The sequence below is a fragment of the Myotis brandtii genome, unplaced genomic scaffold, assembly GCF_000412655.1.
Source record: "Myotis brandtii unplaced genomic scaffold, ASM41265v1 scaffold1167, whole genome shotgun sequence".
Taxonomy (NCBI): Eukaryota; Metazoa; Chordata; class Mammalia; order Chiroptera; family Vespertilionidae; genus Myotis; species Myotis brandtii.
The window spans coordinates 56,011-75,964 of NW_005354039.1; the positions used below are offsets into that span (position 1 = coordinate 56,011).

The window sequence follows — 19,954 nt, forward strand, 5'->3', positions numbered from 1 at the left end:
GTGACAGGGGGTGGCGCCGCAACCTCCCCATCGACCCTGCCTTGAGTGTGACAGGGGGCGGTGCCCCAACCCCCCAATCGGCCCTACCCTGAGCGTGACTAGGGGTGGCATCGCAACCTCCCGATACGCCCTGCTTTGTGCATGACAGGGGGCGGCGCCCCAACTCCCCAATCAGCCCTGCTCTGAGCCCGACCAGGGGCTGCACCTAGGGATTGGGCCTGCCCTCTGCCACCCAGGAGCAGGCCTAAGCCAGCAGGTCGTTATCTCCTGAGGGGTCCCAGACTGCGAGAGGGCACAGGCCGGGCTGAGGGACCCCCCCCTCCCCCACCCCGAGTGCACAAATTTTTGTGCACCAGGCCTCTAGTCTATATAAAAGACTAAGCGAATGGCCAACCGGCTGGTAGCTATGACCCACACTGACCACCAGGGGGCAGACGCTCAACACAGGAGCAGAAACCACAGGCATGGAAACATTGAACAGACTAATGAATCTCAGAGAGAAATCGGGAGGGAGAAATGGGGAGGGTGGGAAGAGATTAACCAAAGATCTTATATGCATACTAGAGGCCCAGTGGGGTCCCTTGGCCTTGCCTGCACCCTCTTGCAACCCGGAAGCCCTCGGGGGATGTCAGAGAGCCCCACAGGCCAGGCCAAGGGACGCCACCGGTGCACAAATCTGTGCACCAGGCCCCTATTAGTTTTATAAGACACTAGAGGCCCGATAAACGAAAATCATGCAAGAGTAGGCCCTCGCAGCCCCAGCTGCCTTGAGGCCCCACCCCACACCCACTGGTTGTTCTGGAAGGTCATCCGAAAGGTCGTTCAGGAAGGTCATTCCGCCATCCGGTCTAATTAGCATATTAGCTCTTTATTATATAGGATTACCAGTGGGGGAAACTGGGTAAAGGGTACACAGATCTTTCTATAAATTTCTTACAACTACATGTAAATCTACAAATATCTAAAAATCAGAAGTTTAATAACGTTTTTAAATAGAAGGCAAAGCTAAAAACAGTAGTTGGCTCTACAATTGTGACAGGCCTGAAACACTGAGTGGCCCACCGATCAACAGGCTCTCCCACAGTGGCAGGATCTGCAAACAGCTGAGGGCTCCGCAAGCATCCACAGATGGCCATGAGCAGGCTCAGATGACACAGACACTCCAGTCTGCACCACCGCTTGAAGGAGAAAGTCTCCAACAGGTGTTCTTTAACACCTCCTTAACAAGTACATTAAACAAAGAAGAGCTGAGCCCAGGTTCCAACCCTTCAACGGGTAACAGAATCTAGTTAGACTTCAGTAACTTTTAACTTTTACAGTATTTCTGTTTAGAACCACCTTCATTTCATGTACAACGATACTGATTTTCCAATTAGAGTATCAATATAAAAATTTCCTTTAAAAATAAATGCATTTCAGCCCGGCCGGCATGGCTCAGTGGGAGAACATCAACCTATGAACCAGGAGGTCCCAGTTCGATCCCTGGGTAGGGCATATACTGGGATTGTGGGCTCAATCCCCAGTAGGGGGCATACAGGAAGCAGTCAATCAATGATTCGCTCTCTTCATTGATGTTTCTATCTCTCTCTCCCTCTCCCTTCCTCTCTGAAATAAAAAAAAAAACATATTAAAAATAATAATAAATGCATTTCAGTTGAAAAAACTTTTTAAAAAAATATTAAGCAATTGATTAAGCGGTGTGATAAAAACTGTAACAGTGCCATACAGTGGGACAAACTATACTGAGTATGGTTTGTGAATGTCTGAAGTTTGGGACACACCACTCTCTAGCAGAGGCCTGCAAACTATGCCCTGTGGGCCAAGTCTGGCCTGCTGCCTGTTTTTATAAATAAAATTTTATTGGAACACAATCAGGCCAACTCATTTACATATTGCCTTTGGCTGCCTTTGCACTACAGAGGCAGAGTTGAGTGGCCACAACAGAGACAGTAGGCCCATGAAGTCTAAAATATTTACCATCTAGCCCTGCACAGAAAACTTTCATAGCGTGCCAGGAAGCCATCCCAACTCTAGCCCAGCATCCCATCAGCCCCAGGTTATGAGGCCGAGTGTGGGAGAACAACTAGCTCCAGGCAACAACATCTCCTTCTGAGAAAACATTTCAGCTAGAACTCTCTCCAAATGTATACCCAGCCTGGTATGAGCATTATCTTTATTTTGTACTGGCCTTGAGCTTGACCATGCACTCAGGGAGGGGGTCTTAGTCATCACTTGTATCCCCCACAATGCTCAGCACAGTGCCTGACAAACAGAAGAGTTAGATGGGGCTTATTTATACCCTGCGACCAGCATAGGGCTTTCATGCAGCAAATGTTCACGTTAAATGTCCCCAGGCTGTAGGTTTGCAGAACAACAATCTGCCAAGTTAAAAAAAAAAAAAAAGACATCTCCCCGCGCGCCCCCACCTTGCCTCCACAGCATCAGGTACATAAACAACAGACAGACTCCTGCTTGGAGGTGGATGGTTAGTGTTCAGTAATTATAACTTTGCTGGAACATTGGATTGTAATCACTTTATGAGATCTGCTTTGGTAAATTTCACAAGCAACGAGCTTTAATTAGGTGGGTTACATGAGCAGAGCTGTACAAAATAAAAATGCAATATGTGAAAGCAATCAGAGCGGCTACCTGAATAATCTCCCTTCAATTACATGATTTATCTGTGTTGGTTTTTCAGCTCCTAAACTCTTCACTTAATTAGAGTGTTTTTAAGCGAACACATGTCTCTTGTGGTCTAATATCTTCAGACAAGGAAGTCGGCTATTATGTAGCCAGACACACACGGGGGGGGGGGGGGGGGGGGGGGAGACACTCCACGGATAAGAGTGAAAGGTACTGTTGAGCTACCATTAGCAGGGCCAAAACTTTTATTCACTCGTTAATTCACATCACAAAACATTATGAGTGTAATTATACAAAGTCCCATGCTAGGATCCTGGATGATACAAAGAAAAAATGAGTGTGGAACCTTCTTTCATAAAACCTTGGTGAGGCATCATTAGCCTGTTCAAGCAGGCTACTGCTCAAGATGTTAGTAAAGATGCGACAGAGTTCTAAGGAGTTCTTTCACATGGGGGTTCTTAGAGCCTTTAAAATGTTTCTGTACAACCAAAGCCCCTCCGTGTCATTTGTTCACAGAGTACTTCACCAGACTGTCTCATGGAACACATTTTGAGAAACACTACTGGTAACTACAAAGCTAAAAGAGACAGAGGGGGCCGGGGGAGCAGTGGGTGCACAGGTAAATTTTTTAACAACCAGTTCTCCAAACTGGGAAACAGAAGCCCTGGTGTTTGCCAATTACCATGGTGCAAATACTTCCACCATAGCTGAATTCCAGCTACAAACATGACGTCGCTGAACACAGATTTGGGAACAAATGCACACAACTGGCTCCCGCACTACTGAAGTCTGGGGAGAGAAAGCTCTTGCCAGCTGGGAGGACGGTGGGCAAAGAGAGCAGCTTGGGCTAATCCATTCCCTCTACCCAGTCTGATTTTTCTTGTGACCAGCAGATGAGCTAAGGCAGCTGGGGAGATTTAGAATTTACTGCATGGAAAACTACATTGCCACTTAAAGGCTTTGCAGGCCTCTGTGTGAGGAGTCCCCTGCTCCTCACACACCTCCAGTCTAACTCATACTTAAAATCGTTGTATTCAAGATATTCAAGAACATGGTACAGGGCTCTTGTACTCGGGAGAAGAAATAAAGAGTCCCCAGCAAGAACCCAGAGGATATGGTGACCAGCATGGGTTCGTGGTGCTTACCTGCTTGGCTTTTTGATAAATGACCCCAAATTTGAATGTGTTCTTGACATCATGCTCATCATAGGACACAATCATGTGGGAGGCCTGGAAAATGTGGGAAGAAAAATCAGGTTGTTTATTCATTTGGAGGGAAATGGAGGGGGAAGCACCCATTTCAGTGGAGAGTGTGCCCCCTGACATGAGACACCCACACGCAGAAGGGGAGAGAGGGTGATGTCAAAAGTAGGTGGTCAGGATGCAACTCCAAAGCTCTTAGCTACATCTCAACACCTGAGCGTTCCCCAGTCGTGGCCAAACCTCTGGATCACTGATTCCATTCCCATCCAGATGTGCCGGCCAAGGCCTGGGCACACAGGGGGTCCAGCAGGACTCAGGGAACTGATGATACCCCAGTGTGTTACCTGTGGTGTGAAAAGTGAAGCCAGGCCCCCAAAACTGGTAAGCGAGGGTGACACCAGCTCTCCTTCCACCTGTAATCAGCAGGTGATTTTGACAAGGCACTGCTCCGGCCGGACTTTAATCCCCTTTATCTGTAAGTGAGAGTCTACACGGAGCCCCCTGTTAGGAGTGACACACCCAATACAATCCGCAAAGGGCAAAGAAACCTGACCACTGGTTTTATATCATCTTCCATTTCGCTTCCAAGAGTAGGGATCTGAGGGTCAGAAACGCTAAACTCCAATTGGGAATCTGCTGCTTTTACCGTTACAGATCCGAGTGAGCCACTTAACTTCTCTGGGCCTCGGTTTCCTCATCCGTGAAGTGGAGATGTGTGGTTGTGAAGATTCAATGAGACCAAGCACTTAAAGTGCTGAGCACAGAGCAGCTGTCATCCTCCTCCTCCTCCTCCTCCTCATCATCATCATCATCAATGTAATTCCCCAGAAAGATTAGAGTGGACCCAGCTCAGTGGGGGAGGGAAGATTTGGACGCTATTGGGATATCCTTTGCAATAAAAAGGAGGGATCCAACCTCATGTTACGGGAGAAACAAACCAGGCGCGACTTGTCTGGCCGCAATACGAGGCCCGTGTTAGGTTGCCACACATTACATGTCTCTGGGAGGCCCGCAGCTGCCTGGGAAATGGACACTTGTCGGCTCCCCCTGGAAGAGCACCGCTGGCCGACCCGCAGGGAGCCACCCACTCGCTGCTGGGATGACTCAGAGGAGCAGAGCAGCTGCCCTGCCAGGGAAGAGGCACCCGGCCATGGAGACCTTCCAAGGAACATTCTAAACTCTGTGAATTTTAAAAACACTCACACACACACACACACACACACACACACACACACACACCAGCCAGAGTAACATCCCAGCCGGACTAAGCAGTCCTTCAAATGTAGAAAACATGAAAACCCAGCTGCTCCTCCATTGCTACCAGAGCAGGAGGCTTCCCAAGTGACAGAGAGAACTATGCAAATGGGCGTCATTAGGCTCTCTCCGTGGATATGATCTGACAACAAAAACTGCCCAACTTGTCGTTAAGTTGGGCCGTTATGGTGGGGCTGTAATGTTTGGTTAAACCTCACTAATCCAGCTTTAATTATAAAAAGAAGGGCATTTGCAGTGACAGAAAGTGTTCAGCGGAGTGCAGCATATTACCGCTAAGTGCCTATGGATGCCCAGAGCGCTGGAAAGAGGTGCCTGAGAGAAGGGCTCTGGCGCCTTCTCTGTGCAGAGAGGCCCTGTCATGAGCTCAGCCATCAGCAGAGTGTCCCATCCAATCGTGGACATTTAAGGGTCTGTTCCAGGGGGTTCTGGACGTCCAGCCAGGACAGTGCCTCCCTTCCCCGCCAAACATTTCAGCTCGCGCTCCCTGGCTCTCGGAACTGGGACTCGGGCATGGACCGAACCTGCCCCAGCAAGCCCAGCGGCCACAGCGCAGGCTCAGCTCAGCCCTGCACCCAGCCTCTCTCCAGACCCGCCGGCTCACGAAGCAGCAGTGGGTGCACGGGGCCTCTTCCTGCGGCCAATCTAACGCAATTCGCTGTCTGTGGGTGATTTAAGTCCTGTCCCGCCATAATGGTTCTTCAGTGGGTTGTTGGGTTGTTGTGTTATTATTGCTCCCCCCTCCGCCCCCACGCCCACATCAGAACCGGGGTGAAGACTAGGACAGTCCTAAGGAAACTAATAACTAGAACCAGCCGGTTTATGATGTAGGGCCGAGCAGGGGCTTGTAAGGCCTCAGAGCTGCGGTAACATTGTCAATGAGGAGCTGCAGTCTGGCCTCTTCCTTTTTAGTGGGGGTCTGCCTTCTGCCCCCGTCACTCTCCTGTGATGGCTGACCAGGTCTGCACCATCCCCAGCTAGAGGTGCAACATCCCCCAGCGCTGACTCAGGGCTGCAGGAGCAGAGGAGCTGGAAGGTGGAGAAGCTGCCACCCTGCTAGCCCTCTGCCGCCTGCACACAGCTGGGGACGTCTCCAGCCGGAGACCCAGGCTTGGCCAGTTTGTGAAGGATGAGCAGGGAGAGGGGAGACATGGAGGTTTATCACAGAGACCCCACAAACCCCCACCAAGATGCAGAGGATTCCCACAGAGCCCCCGGTGTACAGATCCGAGCCCAGCGGCGGAGCCCTGGGGGAGGGGAGGGGGGACATCTCACCTTGGGGTACAGGACAGGGCTGAATTTCAGTCCCACTGCGTCATCGCAGAACGCCTGAGTAGGGAAAGAGAACACACAGTTCAGGAACCACATCTGGAGAGCAGCTGGGCTCCCCTGCCCACTGGGGAAAGCGCACGGGAGGCCAGGGCCTGTGGTGTCGGGAGGCCTGGCGTTGGATCGGGGCTCTGCTGCTCACTAGCCAGTGGCCAGGGAAGTCAACTAACTTCCTGGGTTCCTGATGAAGTGAAGCCACCGAAGACACTGGGCACAATTCCACCGAGCATTCCCGCTCCCTAAGTGCGGGTCCAGCTGACCATCCTTCTCTTCCCACTGGCTGATTCGGCTCCCAAGTTCCCAGGATCCCAGAACAGACACAATCCCCCCCCCACCTCCCCCCTTCCCTGCCAACCCCTCCCTCCCCGCCCGGCCAGCTGGTGGCTCCTGCCTGAGGGCTCCTCCATTTGCATCAACAGCCCAGCCATCCCTAAGCCCAACTCTCCTCTGCTGTGCAGGCTCCCTAGCCACCCCTCCCTCCTCTTCCTCCTCTGAAGTCCTACTCTCCATACCCAGCCCTCCCTTTCCACGTCTCCTGTCTCCTGAACTAGCTGTGAACTCGGGGGCAGAGGCCCCGGATTATACTGAGGATGAGATAGGGAGGGTGTTGGGAAGACAGAGGTGTCTGCCAACAGCCCCCCACCCCCCGCTCCACTCGCCAACCCCATCCATGCAGTCAAGGGCCAGAGAGTACAGTGGCCTTCCCCGCCCCAAGGGACAAGCCTGCACCCCCACCCAGAGGCCAGCCCTGGGCTAGAAGAGGCAGCCGCCTTCTCTCGGGGCTTGGCTTTACCTTGGCAATCTGAGGGATGCTGGGCAGCTTGCTCAGGCCCGCCAAGGGGATCCGTTCATGCACCGTCTTCACTTTGGACCTGCAAAAGGAGAGGAATCAGTGAGGAAGGTGGCTGAGATCACGCCAGACCTCAGGGCAGGGACACTTGCTTCACGTCTCCCCAGGTCAGATCTGCCTCGTTCCACCCAACCCACGCGATGGGCACCACACTCAAGTGGTGGGAAAATGAAATGCTACATAGGTACCTCACACTGGGGGGGGGGGGGGGGGACGACATATAAAGGACCTGCCTGGTAAAGCTGTCCAAAACCAAAATATGGGAAAAGCCAAATCGTCACCTTCAAGTTCCCCATGATTTTTTGGGTCTCTTTGTGGGTTTTTTGTGTTCTCCCAGAGCACTGGGCACAGCTTCTATATATATTTAGGTTCTCACATGCAACTAAACCTTTATAAAAAGAAACTAATATCTGAAAATCTGGATTTACTCAAAATATAAATGGGATGAAAGTTGCTTTATAAAGGGATTTACCATAAGACTCTAAATTTATCCTGTTCCCAATTCATTTAGCACATTATGAGTGTGTTGAATTCTACTGAATGCTTTTCTGCATCTGCTGAGATAATTATAGGGTTTTTAATCTGTAAAACCTAGTGGATTACATTTCTGTTGAGCCATCTTTTCATTCCAAGGGTAAAATTCCACTTGCGTACGTATTATTTTTTCATATCAAGCTAAATTTAATTTGCTAATGTTTTATTTAGAGTTTCACATCTACGTTCAATAGCAACACTGGCCTATTTTTTTTTTCCTTGTGCTTCCCTTGTCAGGTTTTGATATCAGGGTGTTATTCCAGCCTCATAAAGTTGATGGAGAGCTTCTCATCGTGTGAAAGAGTTTGTATACCACAGGGATTTTCTGATTCTTAAAGGTTTGCTAGAAATCATCTGTGAAATCTCTGGGCCTCTTTTTTTTGTGGGAGGATCCCTGGGCTACCAATTCCATTATTTAATGGTGAATTTTTAGGTTTTCCATTCCTTATTGGATCAATTTTGGTCATTTATATTTTTCTATAAAATTATCCTCAAATGCATTGGTATAAAGTTGTTTGGGGTTCTCTTAGCCCTTCATCTCTATTTGCAGTTGAGTCCGTTCCTTCATGGCTGTAATACCATCTGTGTATTTTCTGTTTTCCTTCCTCAGCCCTCCCTAGGGGGTTGTCTATTCATCTTTTCAGGTAGACAGCTTTCAGTTTTGTTGATTGTCTCTATTTCTTTGTTATTTTTGCTTTCTACTTGGCTAGCTTGTTCTTTTCTCTATTTCCTTCCTTCTGTTTTCTTTGGGTTGTTTTTTTTTCCCTATTCTTTTTCTAACTTCTTGACCCACACACTTACACATTTAATCTTTCTTCGTTTTTATGAATGCATTTAAAACTATACATCTTTCTCTACTTTTTTTTTTTGCATCCCACACATTGATAAGTAGTATTTTCATTGTCATTTAGGTCTAAATATTTTGTCAATTCTTTTGTGATTTCCCCTTTAGCCCATGATTTATTTAAAAGGATTTTTCCTTAACTCTCCAAATGTATGACTGTTTTTCCTTCAGTATTCTAACTGTTGATTTCTAAATTTTTTATATTCATGGAACATAATCTGTATGATATTATTTGAAATGTATTGACTTAATTCATGGACTTTTTTCCCGTTTTATATGGATTTGAAAAGAATGTACGTTTTTCTTTTGTTGAGTTCGGGAAAGTATGTTACGAGATCAAATTTGTTTATTGTATTGTTCAAATCTCCTATATCCTCACAATTTTTTGTCTGCTTGTCCATCGGTATATGAGAGATCTGACTTAATTCATGGACTTTTTTTCCGGTTTTCTATGGATGTGAAAAGAATGTACATTTTTCTTTTGTTGAGTTCAGGGAAGTATGTTACGAGATCAAATTTGTTCATTGTATTGTTCAAATCTTCTATATCCTCTCAATTTTTTGTCTGCTTGTCCATCGGTATATGAGAGATGTTACTGAAATCTCCCATCATAACCGAGGATTTGTCTACTTCTCCTTATATTCCTAACAGTTTTGGGCTTTTTAAATTCAAAACTAAGTTACTAAGTACGGGTTTACACGTTCAGGACTGTTAGATCTTCTGGGTGGACTGTTCTCTTTATCATCACGTAGGCTGAGGACCCTGAGGCTCCCTTAAAGGGCATCTTTCCTTGCCCAGGTTATGAACACATTCAGAAACAAACAAAAAATGAAGAGTAAGGCATTTGGAAGTCAAAATAACTCCTTTGTTATTGGTCAAGGCCAAGAGGAGGCACGCAGGTTAGCGTGAAGATGAAATGAATCTTCTCACTGAACTCCAGAATTACCCACCCAGTCACAGCCAGTGCTGGGCAGGGGCAAGCCTCCTCGCGTGGGGTCTGCTCAGGGGGGACTTGCAGTCCAGGGGGGCAGAGGGAAGCCCTGATGGCAGCTAGCTCCAAGAGGGAAAGGGGAAGAACACAGGTGCATGTGTCAAGTTCTTGCTCCCAAATGCACCTAACGGAGAGGGCGGAGAGAGCCAGCGGTGTTGCACCAAGTGCTCCCTCCACACCACAGGAAACATCAAGAGTGGGAAGAGGTGCCCCCAAGTTACCAAGGAGTGCTCCTCTTACCCTACTAGTGCTTTTTTCCTGAAATTCTATTTTGTCTGATATTAATATTGTTATGCCATCCTTTCTTGGTGGGTATTTTCCCAGCATATCTTTTTCCATTTCTTCATCTTAAATCTTTTCACATTGTTTTTCTTTAGGTATGTCTTTTACAAGCAGAATATAGCTGTGTTTTTGGTTCCGTCTGGAGTTTTCATAGGCTATTTTAAACTATTTTTACTTATTGTGATTACTAATGTATTTCGACTTTTATTATATGGTGTTTTCTATTACCCTATGTTTTATGGTGGGTTTTTTTCTCCTTTCCTGTCTTCAGTTTAATAGAGTTTTTTAAATACTTTTTGTCACTCTGCTATACATTGTATTTCTATAACTTCTAATACACATATTTATAATACACATATATAAGTTTAGAGCCCAACAAACTCTAAACTTATTTGATATCTCTCTCTTGATTGTATTTCTATAACTTCTAATACACATATTTATATACTTGCCCAACAAACTCTAAACTTATTTGATATCTCTCTCTTGAGGAGAGAAGGGTAAACAGTAACTACTGAACCCTTCTCATCCCATTGCCCTTCTACTTTTGTTTATAAATTTAGCTCAAGCCTCTTTAAACACACAAATGACTTCTTTTTTCCAATCAGTAATCAATTTTATCAATGTAATTTGCCTATTTCTTGTCACTTTATAATTGCATCTTTTCTTTTGGTTTCTCTTTTCTTCTGGCTGATCCACACCCTTTAGTTATTCTTTCAGGGAGAGTGTGTAAGTAGTACACCACTCCCTTCATTTTCTTTATGTCTAAAAACAGTCTTATTTTGTCTTTGCGAATAGTTTTTCTGGGTATAGAATTTTAGGTTGAAAGGATTCTTTCTTTCTTTCCTTCAATATTTTCAAAATATTTTCCCATTGCTGACAAGAAATTGTGCCGTGGCTGATAAGAAGTCTGCTCTCAGCCTGGTTGTCATTACTTCACAGATAATGTCCTTGTTCTCAGGTCGCTTTAAAATGTTCTCTTTTTGTTGGTGTTTTTTTGTACTTTGTTGTTTTTTTAGAGAGAGAGAGGAAGGTAGAGGGCTAGAGAGAGAAAAACATAGATGTCAGAAAGAAACATGGATCAGCTGCCTCCAGCATGGCCTCTCCCCGGGATCGAGCCCACAACCAGGTATGTGCCCTGACCGGGAATGGAATGAGCAACCTTTCAACTCCCAACCAACTGAGCCGCATGTGCCAGGGCTTCTCTTTATCTTTGATGTCCTAATATTTCACTTCAATGTGTCTAGAAGTATTGTTTTGTTTTAAAATCTTGTCCAGCACCACAGGTGTGCTTCCTTTCTTCAATTCTGAAGTATTCTCAGCCATTCTCTCTTCGGATAGTTCTTCTCCACTGGCTTCTCCATGCTTTTCCTCTGGAACTCCTTTAAGACAAATGCTGGGGCCTCTCAGCCCAGTATCCATTCATCTTCTTTTTCATATACTTTATCACTATATCTGGACTGTGCTCTTGTTGAATTTCTTGACGAATTCCAATTCACAGATCCACTTTGACTGTTAAAAGACTAGGATGTATCCAATGTATTAAGTGTTTTTACTTCAACAACTATTTTTTTATTTCCAATAATTGAAATTGTTTCCTTTTCATACCCATGTATATCCATTCTGGATTCATTTCTATTCATTCATTGTATCATAATTTATTATCCCTTTTATAGATGCTATTCTTTATCTTCTGAGAATCTTAAATCTATTTAACTCATTTTGAAAGAGTACCATTATTTACATTTCATTGGATTAAATCCCTCTCTCATTGTTGGTATTTTCGGCTCTTTCTTAATGTCCGTTTTCCCTGGGTATTTTGGAATTTTCCCCCCATTTTGCTCTATCCTCAGTGCCAGGCACCCTGGTTCCAGTTCCCATCAGGGCCATTGGATAGCACAGCTCTTGAGGCGCCATTCATAATATATGACAGTCACCTGACTCATCAAGGCTGCCTCCTGACTCATCTGCCGGCTGCTTGCTGGCTTTGCCTTCCCTTCAAGCCCTCTTCCTTACCCTAGGCAGTGTTCATTCCACAGTGCAAGTCTGGTCATGACGGTCTCCTTCCAGGACCTTTCCTATTTGCTCACAGGATTAAAATCTAAGTTCCTAGACAGAGTTTATACACGATTTCGCCTTTTTAAAAATCTTCCCAGCACGACCATTCAACCTTACACACATTCACACGTACTATACACATGTATACACACACTCCACATTCCAGCTCTTGGGAACTTCTTTCACTTCTCCCAGACCATCTATCTTTGGATCATCCTCCCAAGCCAATAATAATCCATGTCCATAGGAGAAGATGAGTAAGAAGAAGGAATAAGAATACCTAATGGGAACGGAATGCTTCCTATAGCCAGGTAACAAGCGCTTATTCCTCACATGTCCCTCTCCCTAGAGAAAGTCTGGCATACATTGTTATGCTTTGGTTAGACAAACACTGAGTGGACAAATAATTTCCTAATATCAACCATTTCTGCATTCCTAAAGTAACTCTTTCTTGGCTATAGTGAATGATTCTGTTAATAGACTGCTTAGATTTGAGTTGCTGGAATTGGTATTTTATTTAGAATCTTTACTTCCATATTCATAAGGAATATTGGGCCCTATTTTCTTCTCTTTCTTTTTTCCTTTCATTGGTCTAATATCGTTCATGAGAATCTCCTAAGCATTGTTAAATTAATTGGGAAGCTTCCCATATTTGTTTCTATTGAGCAATTTAAGCAGCAAGAAATCTGTTCCTTGTGAGCCTAAAATAACTACCTGCAAACCATCCAGACCTACACACTTTTGGAGAGAGAATTTTTTGCAAACTTTTCCATTTATTACATAGTTATTGTTCGGGTTTTTAATCTCGTGTTAAATTAGCATGCTTTCCTAGAAAGGCATCTGTTTCAAATAAAATTCCCAGTATAATAATGTGGATTGAATATAACATCTATTAGTAATTTTTTAATCTTCTTCACATCTGTGGTTATATGCCTTTCCTAATGCCTAATTTTGTAGGTTTTTATTTTATGTTTATCTATATTTGACTAGCTAGTTACCTATTTTGTTGTTTTTTTCTTCCAAATGAAGTATATCTTTTTCTACACTACATATAAATCTGTAGCCTAGATTTATACATCAAGTCTTGTGCTCATTTTATTTCTAATTTATTTGTTGGCCTTAATCTTTCTTAATTCCTTCCTCTTATTCCCTTTAGATAACAATATTGATAATAACAGCAGCCATACTGAGTAGCTACAATGTATCGAATTATAAAAGCAAATATGTTTGGCAAAGTATCTGCTTTTTGAAATTTATACATATTTACTTTGTGCCACAAGAGATTGGTTCCTAAATCCACATGCTATCAAGAATTATCTGCAAGATTTTTAAAAATAGAAATTTGGACTAACAATTCAATTTTAAAAAGAAGCAAAGGTTATAAACACACTGTACAGAAAATAAATACATGTGTTCCTTAAATATATGAAGAGATGCCCAACATAATTCAGCAAAATTATTGTAAATTTAAACTACACTAACATATTATTTTTGCTGATCAGATTGGCAAAAATCCAAGTGCTTGACAAAATATTCTGTTGGAGAGGCTTTGGGAAAATAAGTACTCTGATACATTACTGGTAATGGTTCAAGGTTACAGACCTCCTCCAGAAGGCTAGTTGGCAATATCTATTAAAACACGAATGCATTTATGTTTTGACCCAGCCAACTCACTTCTGAGAAATTATTTTAAACCATACAATTTGTACCAGGTTACTCATTGCAGCATTATTTGTGATACCAAAATACTGACAATAGCCATTAATAGGGGATTTATTAAATAAATTATTTCATGTCCATGTAATGGAATACTATGCAGCAGTAAAAGGAATTAACAAGCTAACTTCTCCATGTACTAATATAGAAAGAACTCTAGATATATTGTTAAGAGAAGTCACAGAACAATGTTCTATAGAATTCTAGAAATAAAAAGGGAATAGGAATATATGTTATTACTTATGTCTTTATATATCTTACATATTTATATTCAAATATATATGTATGTGCATGTTTAAATTTTTATTGTCATTTTTAAAAAAACATGTGTTTGGTTTTTTGTTTTGTTTTGAAAGAGAGAGGCAGGCAGAGGGTTAAAGAGATGAAAACACTCAGCTGACCCTGCACATTCCCTACTGGGATGGAGCCTGCAACCCAGGCATGTGCCCTGACCGGGACTCGAACCAGGGACCTCTCAGTGCATGGATCAATCCTCAACCACTGAACCACACTGTCTGGGCTTTATTATCTTTTAAATGGTCAGCGCCTAGAAGTTTGAGTTTTGTTTTTTGTTTTTCGCTTTGCTCCAAGATGACTGTTGCAGCACATTCTCAGAAAACCACTGATCTCCTTACAATCAATGTGTAGATATTCCACAGGCACTTGAAAAGCAGCAGAAATCTCTGTTAGATAGTTTGATAGTTAAATATAGATAGATACAAATAAAGACCAATATATATAATTCACATAAATAATACTGAAATTATCCAAATCCTCTCATTTCCTATCTGTAAGTGATAAGTTGTGTTGAGCTGTAAGTGATAAGAAGTGTGTTTTAATCTACCACTATAATTGTATTCTGTGAATTTCTGCATATTTTAATCATTACATATATACTAGAGGCCCAGTGCATGAAAATTCATGCACTGGAGGGGGGTCCCTCAGCCCGGCCTGCCCCCTCTCACAGTTCAGGAGCCCTCAGGGGCGGGAGGCGACCCGGTGAACAGGGGAAGGTGACGCCCCCATCACACCTCTGCTGCTGCCACTGCCGACAGCGCAAGCTCGGCCGTCCCTGGTTACCTGAGCCTCGGGCAGCCCTGGGCAGCTGGGGGGCTGAGGGGACTGGGCGCATCTTGAGGCTGTGGGTGCCACCATCTTTGAGGGCGTGGCAGCAATTAGCATATTCCTTCTTTATTGGCTGGCTTGGCTCAGTTGGTTGTACGTTGGCCCATGTAGCGAGAGGTCCCAGTCAGAACACATGCCCGGGTTACTGGCTCAATCCCCAATAGTGGGCATGCAGGAGGCAGCCAATCAATGTTTCTCTCTCTCTCTCTCTCCCTCTCCCTTCCTCTCACTCTAAAATCAATAAAAACATTTTTTAGAAAAGAAAGAAAGGAAATAGCACCAGGGCAGGGCTATCTAAAGATATATTCGATAGTGTGTTAACTATACAAAAAAAGACACTGTACAGTTTAAAAACAAATCTTACACAGCCTTCCTTCTCAATTTTTTTCTTTAAAAGGAGTGAGTTGTGTGCAGGAGGTTAAATGCTTTATAGACAAGAAAAAAAAATTGTGCTAGAACCAGCCTCTTCATCATCTTCATCTTCTTCCTCCTCATCATCCTTTTCTTCTTCCTCGTCTTCCTTTCCTTCTTCTTTTTCTTCTTTTTCAGCCCTGGCGACTCCCTTCTTGCTGCACCTGGCTCTCCTCTAGCTCGGGATGCAGCAGTAGCCTTCAGCTCAGCAGCCTTCCTTTCCGCAGGCTGCTGGCCGGCTGCAGCAGCACCTCCACATCTCCCCCAGCTTCTCTGCAGCATCATCAATGGACCAGCCGGATGCTCTCCTTTGATTTTTGCTAACAACTTCCCGGTACCGCCCCACCTCTCCCATCACAGGGCTCCGTGTCCCTGTCCCCTCCCATATTTATCTCAAAATTTGGGCAGAAAAAAATGTTATTGCTCTTTTCCAAATGTTATTGTTCATTTCCTTCAAGGACTTCCAATTTGATTCAACAAGTAGGGATCGGGAGCCTGACAGTTCACAGCTCCCTGCCAAGCACCGGCCTCGGCCTTCGCACTGGCCGTCCTGGCTTCCCCACCGGCCCAGGGACAGAGAGGAATGAGACGGACTCTGTGCTCCACAGCACCCTGTGCCTGTCACTGAAGCAGCACCTGCGCCACACACTGAAATCCCCTTCTTCTCTCCCTCTGGAGAGGAGGGACCACCGCTCAGTCACCACTGCCGCCCAAGCCCCTATCACAGTTCCTGGTACAAAGGCGGTTCCACGGGACATGTTAGTCGAACCGAACGGAAGCCGGTTCCGGAGAGGTCCCTGGCTTAGCTGTAAATCGGTGCTCCTGTTGTGGCCACCACCACATCCTGAGGACCCAGCAGGCACGCGGACACTTTGGGGTCTATAGTTCCCGACTGGATGTGTGCCATGGGCAGGGTCCCGGCAAACCCTCTCCCAGGACCACGTGGGACTGTGTCTCTGCAAAATGAGCCATCGCTATTTTTCCTCTCCGTCTTCCTCACAGCCAGAGACAGGCGGGTGAGGGTAAGGTCTACGTGACCTTGAGACCAGGATGCCACTCCGACTCCCACAATCAGTCAGCTGGCAAAACACCTGGTCTTCCTGCCTGGCAACCCGAACATAGAACATAGGCCGGTCTGTCTCCATCTGGGTCCCCACCACTAGGGGTGTGGTCTCCAACCGTGCCGCAGCCCCACCTGAGAATAATCCGAAGGTACTCAATGCCCTCCACCTCCTCGCACTTGATGGACAGGAGCAGGTTCCCCAAACTGCTACCGGTACAGTAAAAGTTTAGATGATCCTAGAAGCAGAAATCGGGTGTTAGCAGGGAGGAGGGGGCCTTCCAGGCACAGCCCCCAAAATCACCTCCTTCCCCAGGAGTGAGAAGCCCCACAGCAAGGAGGAAGACCAGCTGTGGCTGCTATAGATGGGGAGGAAGAGGAGAAGAGGGAGGAGGAGAAGAGGGAGGAGGAGATTAGTGCGTGGGAGGAGGGGGAGGGGGAAGTGGGGGAGGAGGAGGAGGAGGAGGACGACGAGGACCAAATCTTCAGGCTGTCTGTGCCAGGCACTGGGCTAATTGCTTAGTACCCATTATCTCCTTTAACCCAGACCATGGCTTTATGGGGGCAGCTCCCATGTCACAGATGGAGAAAACATGTGCAGGCAGGTTAAGTCACCCTCCAGGGTCACACAGCTAGTAGGCGGCAGATCCGGGATTCAAACCCACACCCGCCTCGACTGCAGCTCAAGTGCTTCCCCACAAGACACTGAGTCCACTCCTCGTCCCAGGGAGCAGCCCCTGCGGCTTCAGGCGATTTGTGAGAATGAAGGAGGGGCAGGGCCTGGCACCTCCACCAAGGGGAGCCGGGAGATCTCTGGACAGTGGGTCTCAGCCCGGCTCAGGGGGCGCACCCAGCCTGCTGTATTAGGGCGGGGCCTGGGATCTGCATTCTAACAAGGCGGGGAGACAGGGGGATCCTGATCCATCTCCTCCCCCGGAGACTCAGCAAAGGTGACGGGCCGGAGACTCCCGGAGCCTGGCAAGGGGGACTTCCGGAACCAGGCAAGGCTGAAGGGCGGGATGTATGGAAAGAAACGGACCTGTCCCGGTTAAGCAGTCAGAGGCTCAGCGCACATCCCGGCACAAGCACAGGGGACCTGCCTGAGTGAGGCCATGAGAGATTCGTACTATTTACATGGACACAGAGACTTCCAAGGAGTGAGAATGTATTTTCTCCTTCCACCCCCCAAGCACTACCTAGTCCATCGCCTCCTAGAACATCTGCCGGGGGCGGTCCCCACAAGGACCCATCACACTGAGCCCCCTGGGCTCCTGCACACCCCCTGCCCCCCGCCCAGGAGCAGAGCCAGGCAGACCTCTCCAAGGAGGACAGAGGCAGGCGGCGAGGGAGGGGGAGGGCAGAGAGGGGGCACTGGGGAGAGACGCTGGGCTCCCCAGGCAGACCCCCCCCCCCCCCCCCCCCCCCCCCCCCCCCCAGCAGCCGCGTTCACCAGGGCCTGGCCTCACCTTGCCCAGGAAGTGCCTGCGGTAGGCCCTGGCTTCACTCTTGCACTCGAGCTTGTAGCCAAAGGTGCTGGGGCTGAAGCTGTCCTCTTCCTCCTCCTCACAGATGCTGCTGCCCAGCGAGGTGGGCGTGCCCACGTTCTCCGGGTCCTCGATCCAGTAGCCCCCAAATTGGGGCAGGACGATCAGGGGGTACGGGCCTCCCTTCTCCACAACCTGGAGGCAAAGGGAGAGTGTTGCCCTGCAGCCTGCCCTGGTCTGCGGGGGGAGTGGAGGGGCGCCAATGGTGGTATCCCCCCACCTCTGAGCTACTCCCACAGAGGGGACCCCCATATAGGAATCCAAAGGCAGTCGCATGAACCCCTCCTCCAGGACCCACACTATCTCCAACTTCGGCACTCCTGAGTTTTTTTAAAAAAGCTGAAGTCACAAACGGGAAAGGTCTCAGGCCCTCAGGTCCCAAGGCTCTCCCCACCATGGGGAGGCAGAGGGACCATCACCATCATCGCCATCAGCTCCCTGGGCCTTGCCCCCGAGACAGGATCCAGGGGGCTCCTACCTCGTCAATGCTGGGGTACGGGATATAGTCGTCCTGCAAGACAAACACACAATGCCACCGTCAGTCCCAGCACGGCCCGGCCCGTGAAGCTTGGTCACCATTTCCCTTCCCTCCCCCAGGTCCGGGGGGAGGTGTTGGGGGCCTGGCAGGCTGCACCAAAGCGGGTGAACAGCCTAGAGGCAGCTTGGGCTCTGGCTTCTCTCGAGTTCATCCCCGAACTGACAGAACCTGAGTGCAAAGGGGCCAGCGGAAGATGCAGTGCAGAGGAAGGAAGACACAGGACACAAGGCGCTGGACCTCACACACATCCTGACACGAGCTGCTCTCCCAGGAGGTTCCAACAGGGCGACGGCCCTGGTCCCCCCCAGGCAAGGGGGCTGGCCTCTAGGTGATAAGCTGCACTCCTGGGCCTTGGGAACAGAACCTGAAGCTGAGAGCTGGCTGCCTGCTGGAGCCTGGAGCGGAGCCTGACACCCCGACACACTGTGTGGTTCGCTCCCAGGAGCAGGTGTGCGGGAGCCAGGCCACACCGCGAGCCTCAGGTCTCCCCCGAGGCCTCCACCCCAGCCTGCTCTGACGGTGCCTAAAGGCCTCAGCCAAGGCCTGCCTTCCTGCTCACCATGCCCTAGTCAACAAGGTGAAAATCAGAGTTAGATGGTGTGAGACAGCGGACCCCAGCATGCTGGCCGCTGCCCCTGCCTTCCTCTCACCTGGCCCCCTCACGGGGCCCACCTGGCTGCCACCTCGCCCACCCAGCCCACCTTGTTCTTCTGGGGTCCCGGCTTCTGCTCTTCAAGCTTGATCCCCTGCAGAAACAAGGAAAAGAGGATCCATGGAAAAGCAAGAGCCACAAAATAGAGACGGCACGGAGGAAGGAGACCCTTGGGAGCACCTGCCTTAGCTGGGGGTCAGTGGTAATAACGGCCAAGGGCTGCCACGTGCTGGGCCCTTGCAAGTCATACACCTCGGCACACTCAGACCTCACAGCAGCCCGGACGAGGCAGCAGGGCAGGCGGTGAAGGGCATGGACTCAGCCAGATCACCAGGGTTCAAATCCCAACACTGTCACTTACGACCTTACGACCTTGGGCAAGTCACCTCTCTGTGGCTCAGTGTTCCCAGCTGTAAGATGGGAACAGTAAGGGCACCTACTATGGTGGTGAAGGTAAAATGTGGATAACATGTTAAGCCCGTGGAAGAATGACCGGCATAGAGTAAAGGCTATGGCGTATTGCTATCCCGGGGTAGGCAGTATCGTCGTCATGGTGTTGAAATATCGCCCCCAGTCTCCCAGAGGATGAGGTGAGGGGCAGAAAGGGAACCCATGTCTGTGGGGGTCAGAGCCAGACTCTGGGTCTCATGCCACACCAGCTCCACCCCCTCCCTGGTGAGAGGGCCCATGGGTGGCAGGCAGGTGGCCTGCGCCTGGTCCTCATTCTGCCACTCTCCTGCTATTAGTAACGCTTCACAATGCTAAGCCTTCTGCAGCGCTCCTTGTTTTCTCTGTGAAATGAGGATTCTAACACCCGCCCTTCCCCTCACAGATGTGTCCCTGCAAGGAGCAGACACCACGGGGGGCCTGGGTTAAATGGCTCCCCTGCACCCTGCAGCATCG

The 19,954-nt window shown here is 47.9% G+C and overlaps 1 protein-coding gene across 12 annotated transcripts in view; it reads right to left on the reverse strand.

The window, feature by feature from the left end:
- The window catches only part of RAP1GAP2 (RAP1 GTPase activating protein 2), a 234,108-nt gene that overhangs the window by 39,231 nt on the left and 174,923 nt on the right, over positions 1–19,954 (reverse strand). For 11 of the 12 annotated variants that reach the window (XR_001359646.1, XM_014529230.1, XM_005858289.1 and 8 more), the window contains 7 exons: positions 19,101–19,145; positions 18,340–18,372; positions 17,784–17,996; positions 16,453–16,556; positions 7,240–7,318; positions 6,393–6,446; positions 3,789–3,872 (listed from right to left, as the gene is read on the reverse strand). Coding sequence is in view for 11 of the 12 variants with exons in the window: in XM_014529230.1 (XP_014384716.1) it covers positions 3,789–3,872; positions 6,393–6,446; positions 7,240–7,318; positions 16,453–16,556; positions 17,784–17,996; positions 18,340–18,372; positions 19,101–19,145 (612 nt within the window). In the remaining variant the exon portion in view is untranslated. The remainder of the gene's footprint in view (positions 1–3,788; positions 3,873–6,392; positions 6,447–7,239; positions 7,319–16,452; positions 16,557–17,783; positions 17,997–18,339; positions 18,373–19,100; positions 19,146–19,954) is intronic. The other variant, XM_014529236.1, reaches the window with a different exon arrangement.